The sequence below is a fragment of the Lampris incognitus genome, chromosome 5 (genome assembly GCF_029633865.1).
Source record: "Lampris incognitus isolate fLamInc1 chromosome 5, fLamInc1.hap2, whole genome shotgun sequence".
NCBI lineage: Eukaryota > Metazoa > Chordata > Actinopteri > Lampriformes > Lampridae > Lampris > Lampris incognitus.
The window spans coordinates 10,763,075-10,781,813 of NC_079215.1; the positions used below are offsets into that span (position 1 = coordinate 10,763,075).

Consider the following 18,739-nt stretch of genomic DNA (forward strand, 5'->3'; position numbering starts at 1 on the left):
AGTTTCGTAAATGCTCGGCGAGGCTGCCGAACTAGCTTCGTGTGATCACGTGGTTTCCGAGGACGACGCCGCGGAGTCGTAAGTGGGCGGGGTTATGTTTGGACGCGTGTTGCGTAAGCGGTGTATGTATAAGTAAGTAAAGCATCGTGTAAACTTCTGAGCTCCAGAATAAGAGCCATGTTTCAGCATGGCCTAGTTTCCGTCCCACCAGCAACATTTTTCTGGAACAACTTTGTGAATGATGTTGAATGGAAGAAAGTTTGGTCGTTACCACAAAGTTTTTTTTTTTAACAAAGTCAAAGACATTTCATTTCAATTGCTACACAAATTCTACCCTGCAAAACAATATTTATCAAAGTTTAAACATGATATAGATGTTGAATGTTCTTTTTGCCAAATGCATCCTGAAATGTGTCCACTTGTTCTGGTCATGTCAGTTCACTTATCAATTCTGGAGAGACTTCCACGAGTTTATCGCTGATTTTGTCTTTTCTGATTTTCACCTTTACTATAAGAATGTTATTTTTGGGTTTCATCATTTTAATCACAAAGATGGTGATGCATTCTTTTTTATAAATATGCTTCTATTTTTAGCCAAGTTTCACATACATAAATGTAAATTCTCCGACAGAAAGCCTGAACTCTTTGCACTTAAAAAAGAAGTTGAACAATATATAAGGACGATCTCTACCTCAAACAACACAAAGGCTTTAAAAACTATCAACATTTGCAAATCTCTGAATCCGTTTACATAAAATGATCTCGCCTTTATTTATTTTCTGTTATTTTTATTTGTTTTTTATAATTTGCTTTTCTCTTTTGTGTCTATTTTTTATCTTCAATCTATTGTTTTTGTGGTGTCTCGTGTGTCTCTATTTTGCTCTGTTTGAATGTATTTGAAGTATCAATAAAGTAGGAAAAAAGTAAGTAAAGCATGGCGCACAGTAATAACGACCAATCGTTTCTTATTCTCTTCTTCGCTTCTCTTCTTACGTTACACGCAACAGGGCATTCATAACATTGGTGCCACCTTCTGGGGTAGGCATAGAACACAACAGCGGGCTGGGCTGCCGTGACAATGGCATAGAGTTTGTGGGAAATTACACAATATATACATTTGTTATCATTGAATAATAGATATATGTTCAGTAGGAAAGATAAGAATGATTAAAAACGTTTAAGATCTGTGTATTGCAATGTCTATCCACTTATACACACGCCAGTGTTGCAAACGACGAAAACGGTAATCTTCCTTATGGACACTTTTATTACATTTGGCATCACAGATATAAACGTAACGTTGGAAAATAAATAAGTTAACAGGATTATGTACAAAACAGATTGGAAAAAAAAGTATTGATGAAAATGGAAAATGTACACAGGGAAAGTAAATCATAAGTGAGGGTTACTTTTGTTGTATGTAGAGGCTTTCAAGTGAAAGCCACTATAATTAGCAACATACACAACTATGGAAATGATAGTTCCTATTTTTGGGTGGGCAGATGAGACAATTTTACAAAAACTGTTTATTAATTCTAAAGATTTGTAGGACAAATAAGTACAAGAACACATGGAAGGGTGTCACCGTTTTGTTACTCTCTCTTTCCTAAAATCAACTTTGCAGCAAGACAACTGATGCAAACCCAATGAAGAACTGGTGCACCCACTCTGAAATTTCAGCAGTGAGGTATTTTGCCGAAATATAACATCTAATCCAAGAAAATTTGCACATATTTGAAGCAAGATTCAAAGTCAGCAGTCAAGAAGCTTTAAGTTCTGTTCTGAGTTGCAACACACATGTATCATCTGCACGCGCACAATATTTGTTATCTTTAAAACCAATCCAGTGAATGGGATATCAAAATACAACATATCAAGATGTCATAACTGAATAGTGTTAACGTGGTTCTTCTGCCACCAACCTGCAGCAGATTTCTCTATTGTGCACTGTGGTTTGTGATGTGACACACATGTGACTGGTAACACATTGCAAGCAGAGAATAGTCTCATCATGCTTCAAAAATAGCCTGCTACCTAAGTTGACTAAGTTTGCTAGCGAATAGGCAAAATATGTGCAGACAGAGGCCAAGAGATAAAGCCTACCCTAATTCCCATAAGGAGCATTTTAAAAGAAGCTGCTAATAATACTGATGAAGTTTGTTTGTGGGCATCAAAGGTTCTGGTACCTCCGATTCACTTTTATTCTAAACTAACTGACACACAGTATGTGTTGCTTGTAATAAACTGATGCAATTACACAAAAGCATTACTCTCTCATTTTCTGTACTTACATGAGGTGCAGTTTCACTACAATTCATACGTAGGTGTAACATCAGTATAAAGTATCACTTCTAATCTTTTAAATGAGCATCATCAAGACGCAGCATAATTAAGACGGAATGTATCTCAGAGTCACTATGAAGCTTAAAAAAAAAACAACCTAAGAAGATTAAAATCATAGTCCTCACTTCATTCACACAACCCCTAATTTGTCGTACGATATAACAGACATACTAGATAGATGAAAAGTCAAACCGATGGCACAGATAACGACATGACTGAAGGATCCATGGGTAAGTGGATAAGTGCAAATTTGTCAATTACTCCATAACTGTATGTATGTGTGTGTGTGTGTGTGTGTGTGTGTGTGTGTGTGTGTGTGCGCGCGTGTGTTCGGGGTGAGGGTGTTTGTGTGAGAACGTGTGGATTTGACTGGTTTCATATCTAACTATTGTACTTTTGTAGGTAACAATGTGTAATATGCCACCAGACATTTGGGGACACCTCACCTTTTTTTTTTTTCTTAATAATGTTTGATTTCCACTGTTATGTTTCAATTAAGTAAGAAAAAAACAATACCTGCAAAGACTGACACCTGAAATGTCAGTCTGTAGTCATGCTAAGAGGTTAAGGTCATTCTTCTCAACAAATAGCTAAGAAACTAAAGAGGACCGGTGCATTTTGGTCTTCCATCTCTTTCCATTTGTATGGGAGCCAGGACCATCATTTTTCTGAGGGCAGTAGAAAACCTAGTTCAAAGAAATCTTTAGTGTCTTAGCCGTTTGTCAACAAGAATGACCTTCTCCTCTTAACACAACTACAGACTGATATTTTTCAACAGAAACCTGTTTAAAGCTTCCCAGCCGTCTTTGCAAAAGCACCAGAACTGAAGGAACAACTGACAAAAGTTCTACTTTGGGAATAATGATACCCATTTTACACCTTTCTTAGTAGTCAGCACTTGTCAGTGATGACTTTTCAGGTGGCTGAACCCTTCAGGTATTTATTTAATATACGCTTCACAAAAGAACTGTCAAATCCTTATTTAGGCAAAATCTACTCTTCATACCAAAGAAGACACTTGGATGAACAGGAAGCCGCATGTTGCATTAATACACAGAGTATTAGTAAATGGCTTTCATGTTAAAAAGAAATTCAAGGCATTTGGACTTTCTGAGGAACAGGGGCCAATCTACCAAACATTACTTGGAAAATAAAAAAAAGTAAGGTGCCCCCCGAACATATGATGTGCAGTGTATGTATAGAAATGTACAGTTTGTGCATTGAGGGATAGGGACTACTGCAGGTAGCGGTAGACTTTGAAGCAGTGATTGCCGGAGTCAGCGACCACAACATGGCCATCAGAGGTAAGCGCCAGTCCCTGAGGGCCGTAGAGTGGATCAGCTGACGTGTTGATATAGGACAGGAAGGAACCACTGCCATCGAACACCTGCAGAAGACAAGATCGAGAGGGATAAAGACCAGACTTAATGAATGTTCAGTTTATATCACTGAAACACAAGCATTTGGGCTGCGAGGTTTCATATTAGGATTTAAGACCGCTTTAACAGAACTGCTTGTGCCCCCTTGCACTGACCTGTATCCTGCTGTTACCCCAATCTGCTACTATGATGTTGCCATTGACATCCACGGCCACTCCCGTGGGGGCATTGAATTGGCCATTACCCTCTCCATTGGAGCCGAACTTCAGCAAGAACTCCCCCTCTGTGTTGAATACCTTTTTTCAAGGGAAAGAACAATATTGAGAGATATCGTGCATTTACACTATCGACACTGTAATCCTTTAGTGTGCCCCTTACCTTGACAGAGTGATTGTGGAAATCAGTGACAATGATCTCATTGTTGTTATTCACAGCAGCAAAGTGAGGACCTAGATAAGAAAACAAGCTAAGATATTCATGCACTTCCTTCCTTAGATTCCTTCTACAAATAACAAAAAGTATGCTTTTTATTGAAAATGTTATTTCAAGATATGCAAACCAGTAAAGAAATAAAAATAGATGGAGAAGAACGTACCTTGGTGTGTTAGAAATAAATGACACTGTATAATCAATTAATGGTACCTCAGTCTGCATTTTATCTGATGACCATTTGATTAATGAGAAAGATATGTTTTACTATATTGCTCTATATTACATATTTTCAATTGAAGTGTAGCTACCAAGTGTGCCAATATTGGTATTGTATTACTACGTTTGATACAGTCCTTCCTCATCTATGAATCTAAAATCAAAATTAATGGATGTGCCCCAAAAATATTTTTAAACTAGTTTTTGGTTTTATTTGGGCATGTTTAGCCTTGACAGGTCAGTTCCTATTTGACATGTTTGCATTGGCTGCAGAGAGACACTAGAGGGCAGTGCACACATACCTGCAAACTGCTTGTCACCGTTACCACGGCTACCAAACTTGGTGACCAGCTTGCCGTTTGGCTGAAAAATGAAGACACAGCAGGCCTTGTTGTCAACCACGATGATGTGGCCGTTCCTATCCACTGACACACCTTTGGGGCCCATCAGCTTGCCTGAGCCAATCTTGGTCTGGAGAATTAAACGATGGAGAGGCATGGAGAGCGTTGCTGAGGAAAACCAGCACCACCTCAGAGCATTTACTGGGAATGGTTGTGATGAATTTAACTTGGTACAAAGAAATGTAAAAGTATAATACCACCAGAGTGGTTATTTTCTGATGATGCTAGTCCAGGGATTACACACAAATCAATACATTTGTCTCTCTAATGAGCGACGTCAACAGATGCACAAGCTACATCACATATCTCTAGAGCTCCTACCTTAAATTTGCCTTCACATGAGAAGATGCTGACCCACTTGTTGTCATAGTCAGCAATCATGATGTCGCCACTCGGGTGGACGGCCACACCTGTCGGCCGCTGCAACTGACCTGGAGTTCTGCCCCGGACACCAAAACGACTCTTAAACTGGCCGTCGTTGGAGAAAACCTGTGTCATAAAAAATCCAAACAAGTGTATTCACCGATATGAGCTCAACCATCCAGTTTGGTCATCTTGGAGTACGTTTTGCCTGACAAAGGTGAACGGATGTTTCCATGGGAGGAACTGCAGATGTGAGGAAACAGCAAAGAGGGACCAGGGCGATAAGCCACCGTATCCCGTTACTTCCTAGAGTGTGCACGTTCAGTAGGTCAAGAGAAAAACTGAACAGCTTGGACAGAGGATGCTACCCTTACCTGGACACACTGGTTGTTACTGTCTGCTATCAGCACCTTGCCCAGGGAAGAAGCAGCCACTCCCTGTAGATTAGTGAACTCCCCTTTGTTTCTTCCTTTTGTACCTGGAAAACGCGAAACAAAAATAAATCTCTAAGTGTGATGTTATATTCATATCCGTGAACTAATGCTTATGGCAAGTCGGTGCTGAGCACAGATTCTATCTGATACTTCAAAATGTGTTTTGACTTGTGTAGTCATGAATCATCAAGAGCGGACATTTCCAAATCAAGCTGGGAAAAAACCCGGCTGGTGATTGTTTATCACAGCTGCAAATAATTATAGACGGAAACAAAATCATTTGCTTTGCACGTGGCTTACAAGTTCTGCAAGAAACTGTTCCTTGACAAAGGAAAAAGATTTTCAAGATTTTAAACTTGCATTCATACATAGTGGATCGTCATTTCTGCAGCAATAATATTCTGATAAAACACATCAGATTAATTTAAGATGTATTGGTGCAATGATAGTAATGAGTAGTACCAATTCTGAAGATAAGGTCGTCCTCGATGGGGTTCTCTTTCCTCTTCCCTGTGCTGTACATACTGGCTGGCCTCTTGATGGCCTTCTGCTTGATGTGCCCACTGCCCGGTGACTTCAGCCTCTTTTTCATGCAGTCCGAAGTTGGTGACACATCCAAAGACTTGGTAGCCTTGATCTTAAAAGGGCTCCCTTTAATGTGTTGGTCATACAAACGCAGTGATAAAGTGAAGCTGCCCTCTTTAGAAGCTGTGAACAGATACTCATAAGTGCCATTTTTATTATCCAGTATCTCTCCGTCATCTGTGCTACCGTCAGGTGTGGAGATTTCAGCAGTGATGGTAGCATTGCCCATCTTGCACAGTTCTCCATCTTTGTCCTTGGTGGTTATGGTGATGGAGGTGGGTAAGCCCACCACACAGTGGCGTAACCCTTCGCCGGTGGCCACAGTTTCAGAGGCCACGGCATTGGTGGTGACAATGGTGCCCAGGTTGTGGATGGACTTCTTCAGGCCCTCCGTCTCCAAAAGAAAGTCCAGCTGGTGGTTCTCTCCCGGCTGAAGGGGGAGGTCTTGGCTGGCCAGTTCACCGAGACGCTCGCTCATTTGCTTCTTTACCAGGAGCACCTCGGCCTCGGTGCCGTGGCTTAGGGCTTGTTCCGTGAAGTTACAGCTGCTGTTGATGCCCTCCTGGCCCTGCAGTAGGGTATCCAGTTGGGCTTGGAGCACCTGAAAACAAACACATACAGTATGGAGTCAGTCATGTGCTTCACGGTCCACCTGCCTCCACATTTGCGATGTGTCGAGTTCAAAACAAATTGGTTGTCTCTGTTATTTCCTGACCGTATGTCTGCAGTCAGACACAGAGGCACCAAAAAGACAGACTGCTGATAAACTGGGGACGTTTGGCAGGGGAGTGAACCTTGAAGTGTGTACAGAATATTCTGGCACTTTCCCACCACCTATTATATCTTCCAGTAGCTCTTCTACCTGCTACACCGTCTTGCTGCAGTTTTGTCGTCTCCTTCTCTCCGTCTACGAATGCACCCATATTGACAGAACTAGGTGTGCTCACAGCATGCCGCACAATAAACAGCGTTGTGAAATAAAACAGTCACCATAATGTCCATAAAAGATGAAAATACTTAAATTATGACATGTAAATTAGCCAGGCTTTAAGCTGCCTTTGCAGATATCACCATTAAAAGACTCACCTGCATCTGTCCATCACATTCCCCGTCTTCAACAGCAGAGGCCATTTAGTCATCTACCTCCAACAAGAACCTAAAGTGTGTGTATCCAAACTACCTCCACCCTCACCGAGTTTAGTCTACATTCATATATAAGCAGAAAGCCTCAGAAAAAAACAAGACACTTCAAAACATGTAAATGGATGAGGTCATGCCCCCAGGATGAAATGGATGAAGTGCTCAAGTAAATACAGCATGCAGCGTGAAGAGGCAACTCTATCTACTGTACTGCATTTCCACTTTCACTGCACACGACACACCCAAATCAGAACAAACACACACAGAGATTTCCCAACACGTCCCATGTATTAAACTGGATCCATCTTCAGTTATCTGGATGATGCGCGGCTTTTAGAAAGTGCCAAGAAAATGGTGTTCGAGCAAAGCGATGAATCACTCCCTTCTTTTGCCCGAGTCCTTTGACTGTGCACGACCGGCAGTAAATGGTAAATCATTAGTCAGCCGTGTAATGGAGCTCCCCGTGGGGAGGGCCCTAGGCTCCTACACGGGCCGGGTGATTGGTCCTCACGACTGGGTTGGTACACCAGCTCACTCGCTCTCCCCCTGCCCCTCCCACAGCCATGATTTATTCAAGCACTTATCAGACTGGCTGGGCCGACTGCACACAGATCAGCAGGAATACTGAATCAGCAAAATCAGCAGCCAAAAATCTGAAAATTCTTTTTAGATTTAAACGTGTCAGAGATTGCCTTAATTATTTTTCATGCCAAGTCGTTTTTCCAGTTTTGTTGTGTTTGTGATTTCTTCCAAATAGTCTCAGTGGTAAACTGGATTGCAGCGCTGATGTTAATACAGAGTAGAGAGCATGGTAATAGAACGTCATTCACCAAATTTACCTATTGAGGATGAAAACAGCCTAAAAAAACACTCACAATTATTACCACGGCAGGTTGAGACCAAAGCCTAGTAGCTGTGTGTGGCGGCTGTTTCAGTGTTTTATCCGGGAACTGTTATAAGCTGTTGTCTCACCTTCTGTTTTAGGCCATAGTTGACTTCCAGCTCCATGAGCAGGACACTCTTGCGGACATTGAGGGTCTTCTGCAGCTCATCAAAGGTGGCATGGATGATGTCCTCGATAGAGCTCTTCTGATTGGTTAACTGCTGCAGGATCTCTGACAGCATGTGCAGGGCTGAGTCGATCTCTGGCAGCCTGGAGCAAAAAGGAGGTGCCATCAAGGACATAAAAAAAAAAGAAAGGAGTAATCAATTACATGGTCGATCCATCAGTCATATGACCGGGAGCGGACACAAAGAGGAGCTGTTTTTATTTCACTTATGTCACCAGGTCATCAGAGAGTCAGTGCTTGGGAATCCATAGCACAATAAAGGGATGATCATGTGTATGGTGACCCAATAATGTGTGTTGTGTAACACTTTATAGGCCATTAACAAAGAAAAAACTCAACGTGCTTTTAATGGCCTGCCATACCTTTTCTTGACAGCATCTAGCTGCTCTTGTAATGAGGCCTTGTGTTGCTCCACCACGTCTTTGAGAGGCACCGTCGGGTGCTCCGCGTGTTCGCCACTTGTACACTCCTCGCACATTGCCGTCTCACATGGTGGACAGTAAAACTCCATAACCTGAGGATGACACGCAGATATACGAGTTAAGACGAAGGTGACCCTCAGGTCCCACCTCTCAGGGCTGAACTGTGCACCGTTATCGTTTCACAAAATCTCTTAAACAACGAAGGTTTAAAATAACGAACATTCAAATGAACACTCCCCCTCCCTCCCCCCTTTTTCTCCCCAATTGTATCCAGCCAATTACCCCACTCTTCCGAGCCGTCCCGGTTGATGCTGCACCCCCTCTTGCCGATCCGAGGAGGGCTGCAGACCACCACATGCCTCCTCTGATACATGTGGAGTCACCAGCCGCTTCTTTTCACCCGATAGTGAGGAGTTTCGCCAGGGGGACGTAGCGCATGGGAGGATCACGCTATTACCCCCGGTTCCCCCGCCGCCCTGAACAGGTGCCCTGACCAACCAGAGGAGGCGCTAGTGCAGCGAACAGGACACACCCACATCCGGCTTCCCACCCGCAGACACGGCCAATTGTCTGTAGGGACACCCAATCAAGCCGGAGGTAACACGGGGATTCGAACTGGCGATCCCCATGTTGGTAGGCAATGGAATAGACCGATACGCTACCCTGACGCAGCTCAAATGAACTTTTTGAAACTTGTCAAGTCAAGTCAAGGTTAATACTTCACCTAGTTAGCTTGGCAGGATGCTCAAGATAAAGAACAAAATAAAAAACAATGCAAACAAAACGAACGAATGCATGACCTCCACGTCAAACATCAAAGCAACTAAGACAAAAATGCAGATAGGAAGCTTTTGTGGATAACGCGGCAGTTTTGTTGACATCTTTTTCAAACGGCAGATATTGTTTTCTGTGATCACCGCTTTGTTAGCGAGCCAAGTCTTTTGTGGTGGGGCGTCGAACAACAACAACAACAAAAAAAACCCCGACACAGCTGGCCCGGCTTCTGCACTGCACGAGTCGTTCATTTTGCATTGTCTACAATTACTCAGAAAACCCTGCGGGAAATAAATATCTTGGCACCAAGTGGAAAAACACTAGATAATCTGCAGATAGTAGGTCACTATTGTACACGCTCCGCTATTGAGTAGTCACACGTGGGCCGCTGGACCGTTCAGAAGCCTCTAGCACAGGTGAGGGATCACTTTAACACAAATATAAACACAACTGGGGTGTACTGATGAATGCAACGTACAATACAAAAGAGTGTATGGCATACAAAGACAGTATAAATTAAAATAGATACTATACATATATACATACATATATATAAATATATACACACACATATACACGCACACACACACAAACACACACACACAGTTTATAGCTAAACTTACTATTTAGAGCTGACAAAAAAAGAAATGGAGGTTGGAGTTGGATACCACGAGTAACAATTTAATGTCCAATAGCGCTGGAGTGTTTTTAGAGAGAGCGCAGTGTGCTTGTGTGTGTGTGTGTGTGTGTGTGTGTGTGTGTGTGTGTGTGCGGGGGGGGGGTGTCTTAATGTTTGTTTTAATGTCTAATGAATCCGTTGCCAGAAGGAAGAGCTTCAAATTCTTGTGGCCAGGTTGAGAGTAGTCAGCTCTGGTCTTGCCCCCCCGTAGAGGAGCTGCATGGTGGGAAGCTTACAATTGATGGTCCTCTGTGCTGACCAGACAACAGTCTGGTATGGTTCCTGTGAGGTGGCAAGATGGGTTTTTAAGGAGGTGAGGATGCACTCAGTGATGACGATGTAGAACTGGACCATCAATGCCTGTGGCAAGTTTAATTTCTCAGAAAGTACATCTTATACAGTTGACACGTCATATTTCAAAGACATATTCCCCCAGTCGCACTAGTCAGAAGTTGTTTTGAAGGGGTTGGGGGTTTTGTTGCATCTGGCCTCAGTTTTGTCAGGTGTCTATGTATCAGAGGATGGACGTGGATAACACCTGACCCAACCACCGTGGGGGTTATGCAATGATGGGACCTTAACAGAATAGGTAATTGGCCATACCAGAATTGTGATGGCCATACCAGAATTGTGATGTATCCATATTTTCTTCCCACTTGAGTTCCTTGAAGAGGACCCTGAACTGGGTCCCAGGTGCTATGTTCCCACGAACTAGAACGACTACGCAGTAGAGCAGGGGTCAGGAACCTTTTTGACTGGGAGAGCCATAAAAGCCAAATATTTCTAAATATATTTCATTGAGAGCCATATAGTATTTTTAACGTATAATAAATTAAATATGTCTTACTTTTAATGCGACTTCTGGTGCTGCATGGTTTTGCTGATGGCCTTGTAGTCTGGTTCATACGTGGTGAGGTTGAGCTTCATGCAGGCGTTGAGGCTTCCATCAGTTAAACGTGAGCGTAGGTTGGTCTTAATATTCCTCATATGCGAGAATGACTGCTCACATGCATATGTAGAGCCAAACATGGTCAATACGGCAATACTCACACGCTGCATTTTGTGGTATGTCACAGGAAGCTCGTTCCAAGTTTTAAGAATCAGCTGGTCTTCAGGTTGAAGATTTTTCATTTCTGTCCACTTGTGTTCCCTCGCCAGCTCTGCTCGCTGTCACGCAAGACTTTCCAACTCTCCATTAAGTGACTTGAACTTACTCATCCACATGTCTGATGCCTTCAGGTCAGCAACTTCCAGCTCAAAGTCTCCGATAGAGACCCCGGGGATGCATGTCAGGTCGATTTTGTCCACTGCACACTCGTGGATGAGCGATGAACTTGAAAAGACCAGTGCGCGCACGAAATTCTCCAAAACGTGCTTTGAATGACTGCGGGAGATTGGACGTAAAGCCAGCTAGCTGCTGGAGATCCAGATGTTGAGTGGAGTCACTTGCTAAGCATGCATCTCTAAATTGTTGCAGTCTTTCAAAGTGCAGAAGACGACCTGTTTCAATGTCCCTGAGAAAGACTTCCAGCTTGCTTTCAAATGCAAACACTGCTTGTTGAGGGGATGAGATTGTATTTCCAATACCTTGCATTTTAACATTGAGCTGGTTCAGATGGCCAGTTATGTCCACGAGATAGTGAAACTGCAGGAGCCAGTCAGTGTTGTCTAGCTCAGGATGCTTGACGCCTTTCATTTCAAGAAAAGTCCGGATTTCACTCAGGCAAGCTGCAAAACGGCTGAGCACCTTCCCCCTTGACAACCAACGCACGTTGCTGTGTAAAAGCAGACCGGGATAATGATTCCCAACTTCTTCTAACAGAGCTTTAAACTGGCGATCATTTAAAGCTCGGGCAGCAATAAAGTTGACCACTCGAATGACCAGCGACATCACCTCACCAAGCTCCTGGCCACACGTCTGAGCGCAAAGCGCCTCCTGGTGCAGTATGCAATGAAAACTTAGGATGGCTCTCTTTTCATGTTCACGGAGAAGCGCTACAAATCCTTTGTTCTTCCCCAACATACAGGGTGCACCATCAGTACAGACAGAAATACGTTTATCCATCGGTAGTTTTTTTACTTTAGCAAACTCCATGAAAGATGTGAATAAATCCTCTCCTCTTGTTGTCCCTTTCATTGGCAAAACAGCCAAGCTTTCCTCACGCAGTGTGTCACCTGCAGCATACCTGGCAATGATACTGCACTGAGATAGATGGCTAACGTCTGTTGACTCATCTAACGCGAGAGAAAAGTATGTCCCGGCGTTTATGTCCTTAATTTGTGTTTCCTCGACTTGATTTGCCATCATGATGCTACGATCGTGCACAGTTCTTGCTGACAGGGGCATGTCTTTTATTCGTTTGATTATCTTGTCTTTATTTGGGAAGTCATCAAACAGTTCATTGGCCACATCAAGCATGAATGTTTTGGCATACTCGCCATCTGTGAATGGCTTTCCATTCCTTGCTATTGCCAAAGCCCCCGCAAAGCTAGCGGAATTCCCGTCACCTTGCTTGGTCCACACACGTAGTTGCTGCTGACTCATCTGCACTCTCCGCTGTAGCTCCTCGCGTGCCCTTTTCCTGCTGTCCCCCGCTGGAGATTTCCATGCAAATGAAGCATGGTGCGTATCGAAGTGCCGCTTTATATTTGACCGTTTCATCGATGCAATTTTATCGTTGCATATTAGACATACCGCAGATCCTGCTCTCTCCACAAATGCAAATTCCTCTGTGCACGCAGCCTGGAATGCACGGTAATCATCGTCTTTTTTTCTTTTCGCCATCTTTTCCGTTACAAGGGTTGAAGCGGATAAACTAGTTGGCTATCTGATAAAATTGATTTCTTCACCTTTACAATGACCTGGACATGCTCGCGAGCCATTGGTTCGCGACCCGACCCACGGGTGACCCGTGACATTTATCTTCAAAACTAATTTCTGTTTACTTTAAAATGACACAGTATTATTAAGAAATATCACAAGTATTTTAAAATCAGTTCCAAACTGGTTTTTTTTTTTCAACTCAAAATTGTCTGGGAGCCATATGCCGTCACCGGAAGAGCCATATATGGCTCGCGAGCCATAGGTTCCCGACCGCTGCAGTAGAGACTGCTGCGCTGTTGATGCGATATTGATGTCTAGGATGGAGTTACTCCCTATTACTGTGCTTATTGCTTATTATTGCTTGACTACTTACTGATGTCTTGTTTGAGCCCAACATCAGTAAATCTCTGGACTAAAAGCAGAGTCCTTGAGGGTGCGTTTGTTCTTCTGGAGGTATTAGATGGGAGAGAGGGAGTCGAGAGGCTCTTGCTGTGTCTGGGCCTGGAGCTTCATTTTGTTTTTCGACGAGTGCACAGCATCCTGCTCATTTATGCTAAAATGTCACCTCTCTGTAAAATCAATTTCAAGTTTCTTTTATTACCACACAGCTAGGCCGGTGGAATTGGTTTTCAGTTCAGGTATTAAAGAGCTCATTACAATTCACTACACACAACAGCATAAATGGAAAGAAGACAGACAGGACATTACTAAACAGTGCAAAGTCACATATACATTTAAAGTCACCAAACAAAGCGCCACTAGTCCAAATTCTTGAGGTGTGGGGTGGGTACAATTCAGTTTCTGAATTGCCTAGGGAAAGAAGCTTCTGTTAAGGTGTTCTGTCCTTCCACCCAAGGAGCTATAGCACCCCCTCAGAGGGCAAGAACTGGAAAAGGTGGTGAGCTAGGTTGAGGGGGGTCCTTAATTATTTTGGTTGCATGCTTAATGGTGTGCGGGGTACATATGAAGTCCAGTGAAGAGAGGTTGCAGCCAGTAATTCTTGATGCTTTGTGGATGACTCTTTCCATTTTCTTTATTTTATGTTTGGGTGTGCTTCCATACCAGATCATCATTGAGCAGGTTAGGATGCTTTGAATGGTGGTGGTGTAAAACTGTACCGGTAAATGTTGCTCGACTCTGAATGTTTTGAGCCGTCTCAGAAAGTATAGTCTTTGTTGGGCTTCCTTGATGGGATGGTTGGAGTTAATGTCCCATTTCAAGTTATTGCTGATGCAAATGCCAAGGAATGTCAAGGAACTGGTTATGGTAATTGGCTGGTTTTTGATTTGAATGGGTGTTTTTATTGTCTTGTTCCATCTTAGGTCTAACACTATTTCTTGGGTTTTGGTTGCGTTTAGAACCAGGTCATTGTCCTCAACCCATATGATTACCCTCTCTCAACCTCCTGGTGATGGAGGATTTTATCATCCCTGGAAGTAAACCCTGAGAAGTAGACCCTCAGAAATCAGAAACACTTTGTCATTTAATTTCATGCACTTGCGCACATGAAATGAAACGAAACCTAATTTCCCTCAGCCCACCTTGAGAGCAGGATAAGCAGTTTGGATAATGGATGGATGGATGGATGAATGGAAGGAAACCCAACAACTGTGGTGTCATCAGCGTACTTCGGTATCTTGATGGAGTTGTCAGTAGATATGAAGCCGTTCATGAAGAGGATGAAAAGTAGTGGTGACAGAACACATCCCTGTGGTGCTCCTGTGCCGAGGGTGAGGGGGTGAGATGGTAGATTGGCCCCTGTTCCTCAGAAAGTCCAAAATCCAAAGATAAATAGAAGGGTTAGTGTCCATTTCCTGGAGCTTTTTGACCAGTTTTAAGGGGTTGATGGTATTAAATGCTAAGCTAAAATCTATAAACAGCAAATGGCAGTCGTGCATAAGTGTGGTTAGATTTCACTTGTTGGAGGGTGTAGTGCAGTACCAGGTGGACTGCATCATCTGTGTAGCAGTTTGGACGATATGCATTCTTGTGGATCCATTATGGGAGATGTGCACGATGTGATGTAAGCCAGAACTAGTCTTATTTTCTAACTAGCAGAGGTACCTGGCGTTGTCCGGGGAAAATGTTCTCACCAAAACAACCAACATGATCTGATCTTTACGATATTATCGATGATGAAATATAGGATAAGTTATGATATGATACATGTGATAAACAAATGTCCAATAAACAAATCTTATTAACGAAAATTATCAAATGTCATAATTTTCAATCCATTCATCAAGTTTCTTTGCCAGTGTGTATTAATCGCTGCAAATCCGCCGCCGCCACAAATCACCACAAAAATTTCACAAATAAATCAGATTTTGTACTTGGTTTTTGAAATATTTTTCAAACTGTGCAATCCTTGGAAAGTGCCGATTGTAAAGATACCTTTCTTTTTGTTCTACAATGAGTATTTCTGGAGTTTTAAGTGAACATACAAACATACACGCTTGCTTTATATATATATACACTACCGTTCAAAAGTTTGGGATCACCCAAACAATTTTGTGTTTTCCATGAAAAGTCACACTTATTCACCACCATATGTTGTGAAATGAATAGAAAATAGAGTCAAGACATTGACAAGGTTAGAAATAATGATTTGTATTTGAAATAAGATTTTTTTTACATCAAACTTTGCTTTCGTCAAAGAATCCTCCATTTGCAGCAATTACAGCATTGCAGACCTTTGGCATTCTAGCTGTTAATTTGTTGAGGTAATCTGGAGAAATTGCACCCCACGCTTCCAGAAGCAGCTCCCACAAGTTGGATTGGTTGGATGGGCACTTCTTTGAGCAGATTGAGTTTCTGGAGCATCACATTTGTGGGGTCAATTAAACGCTCAAAATGGCCAGAAAAAGAGAACTTTCATCTGAAACTCGACAGTCTATTCTTGTTCTTAGAAATGAAGGCTATTCCATGCGAGAAATTGCTAAGAAATTGAAGATTTCCTACACCGGTGTGTACTACTCCCTTCAGAGGACAGCACAAACAGGCTCTAACCAGAGTAGAAAAAGAAGTGGGAGGCCGCGTTGCACAACTGAGCAAGAAGATAAGTACATCAGAGTCTCTAGTTTGAGAAACAGACGCCTCACAGGTCCCCAACTGGCATCTTCATTAAATAGTACCTGTTAGAGCCTGTTTGTGCTGTCCTCTGATGGGAGTAGTACACACCGGTGTAGGAAATCTTCAATTTCTTAGCAATTTCTCGCATGGAATAGCCTTCATTTCTAAGAACAAGAATAGACTGTCGAGTTTCAGATGAAAGTTCTCTTTTTCTGGCCATTTTGAGCGTTTAATTGACCCCACAAATGTGATGCTCCAGAAACTCAATCTGCTCAAAGAAGTGCCCATCCAACCAATCCAACTTGTGGGAGCTGCTTCTGGAAGCGTGGGGTGCAATTTCTCCAGATTACCTCAACAAATTAACAACTAGAATGCCAAAGGTCTGCAATGCTGTAATTGCTGCAAATGGAGGATTCTTTGACGAAAGCAAAGTTTGATGTAAAAAAAATCTTATTTCAAATACAAATCATTATTTCTAACCTTGTCAATGTCTTGACTCTATTTTCTATTCATTTCACAACATATGGTGGTGAATAAGTGTGACTTTTCATGGAAAACACGAAATCGTTTGGGTGATCCCAAACTTTTGAACGGTAGTGTATATATATAAAAGAGATATCTAACCTGGTCTATGGTTTATGAATACCTGCATCTGCTTAAAAAACCCACAAGAACATGAATATACATCTGAGAACCAAGACAGACAGACTAAGAGAAAAAGAGTATAAGAGAAAATGTGCAACAGTAGGGTGTTCTGCAACAGTAGGGTGTTCACTTGAGGTGACATTGTAAAGGAACATCAAAGCAAAGCTATCTATCAAATTAGTGGTTAACCCACACAAGTATTAACTCCCAAACTGTATCCATTAATTTGGAGTTTTGTAAAGGTGACATCATAATATCAAACAAAGGATTAAATCAACCTCATCTCAACAGAACCTTACATGGATATATGTGTGCATTAAGAGGTAAAACAAATTATTAATAGAGGCAAAAGAGAGTGAGAAAGACAGACAGAGACAGGGGGAGAATGTGCATCTTACATTGCCTCCATGGTTGGGGCAGGACAGCAACTGGCCTGTGACCACAGAGGTGATGGTGTCAAGAGCAGCGGCCTCCTGGCTGCAGGTTTCTGGTGGTCGTTGCAGCACGTCCATAAGGTTGGTAATGAAGAAGTTACTCTGCAATGCCGCCACACCCTTCTCCGGCAGGATGGAGGTCTGGCGGCACACTGGACACGACAGCGTGAGGCTGTGGGCTGGGATGTAGTTCTGCAGGCACCTGGAGGCGAAGGATAGGAGGGGAACAAGGGGTGGTATAGTTGCATTCGTCTTTAAGGTTGGGTCATAAAAGCCATCTGGAGGAAGCAAGCACTTAGGGGGAGGGCGGGGGTGGTGACATAAGAAAGAGTATAAATTAAATTTGTAGATATGACTGTAAAACAAACAGAAAAAGTGAATTCTTGCTGACTTTGGCAGAAGACAAAAAAAGAGACTTTATAAATGCATAGAACCAACGCATGTTGGCAAACAAACATGACACAAAGCTCCTTGTATACATCAAGAAACCAACAAATAAAACCAATAAAGAGACAGTTTGCAAAAAAATACATTCAATAATCCAATAATAGAAATAAGAAACATTACAAAAATTTTTTAACAGAGAACTCTACCCTTTGGAAATAAACTGTAAGGGTTATAAATATTACCGCCTCTGCTACAAAGTTTAGCTTGTTCAGTGCCAAAAAAGAAAGAAAGTGTCCCATCTCTGTGAAATGGCGACTGAATTTTTCATATAATTTCTGTTAATTGCACTTCTGTGTTCAGAAATATGTTGCTTTAAGGGTCTTGAAGTTTCACCTACATACACCATGAATGATGAATCACATATAACATGTTTTGTAATGCATGTGAGCAAATCTTTAATTGCACAGTAGTGTCATGAGTGTGCCAATAACTGGAGGTACTTTAACATACATATATGATAGAAATATGTCTATTTGCATAATAATCATTACAGTTATCTATCTACTACTGCAGTAACACATTAAAAGAAAAATAAGGGGCGTCTGGGTGGCGTAGTGGTCTATTTCGTTGTCTACCAACATGGGGATCGCCAGTTCGAATCCCCATGTTACCTTCGGCTTGGTCAGGCGTCCCTGCAGACACAATTGGTCGTGCTGCGGATGGGAAGCCGGATGTGGGTATGTGTCCTGGTCGCTGCACTAGCGCCTTCTCTGGTTGGTCGGGGCACCTGTTCGGGGGGGGAGGGTGAACCGGGGGGAATAGCGTGATCCTCCCATGTGCTGCGTCCCCCTGGCAAAACTCTTCACTGTCAGGTGAAAAGAAGCAGCCGGAGACTCCACATGTATCGGAGGAGGCATGTGGTAGTCTGCAGCCTTCCCCGGATCAGCAGAAGGGGTGGAACAGCAACCAGGACAGCTCGGAAGAGCGGGGTATTTGGCCAGATACAATTGGGGAGGAAAAAAAAGGGGGGGGGGGAATCCAAAAATAAATAAATCTGGGCATCTTACAGTCAAAACAACTCTATGAACAAATCCAAACAGCCTAATCTCTGTTTTCTCAATGTGACCAGAACAATGGAA

The 18,739-nt window shown here is 42.6% G+C and overlaps 1 protein-coding gene across 1 annotated transcript in view; it reads right to left on the bottom strand.

Moving 5' to 3' along the window:
• Positions 1–2,790: 2,790 nt before the first annotated feature.
• trim2a (tripartite motif containing 2a) overlaps positions 2,791–18,739 on the bottom strand; it is a 27,715-nt gene continuing 11,766 nt past the window's right edge. Inside the window, exons 3-12 of the mRNA XM_056279759.1 lie at positions 17,178–17,415; positions 8,726–8,877; positions 8,266–8,446; positions 6,031–6,754; positions 5,509–5,612; positions 5,093–5,260; positions 4,673–4,841; positions 4,101–4,171; positions 3,878–4,018; positions 2,791–3,730 (exon numbers count right to left, since the gene is read on the bottom strand). Of these exons, the coding sequence (XP_056135734.1) occupies positions 3,578–3,730; positions 3,878–4,018; positions 4,101–4,171; positions 4,673–4,841; positions 5,093–5,260; positions 5,509–5,612; positions 6,031–6,754; positions 8,266–8,446; positions 8,726–8,877; positions 17,178–17,415 (2,101 nt within the window). The 3' untranslated portion in view covers positions 2,791–3,577. The remainder of the gene's footprint in view (positions 3,731–3,877; positions 4,019–4,100; positions 4,172–4,672; positions 4,842–5,092; positions 5,261–5,508; positions 5,613–6,030; positions 6,755–8,265; positions 8,447–8,725; positions 8,878–17,177; positions 17,416–18,739) is intronic.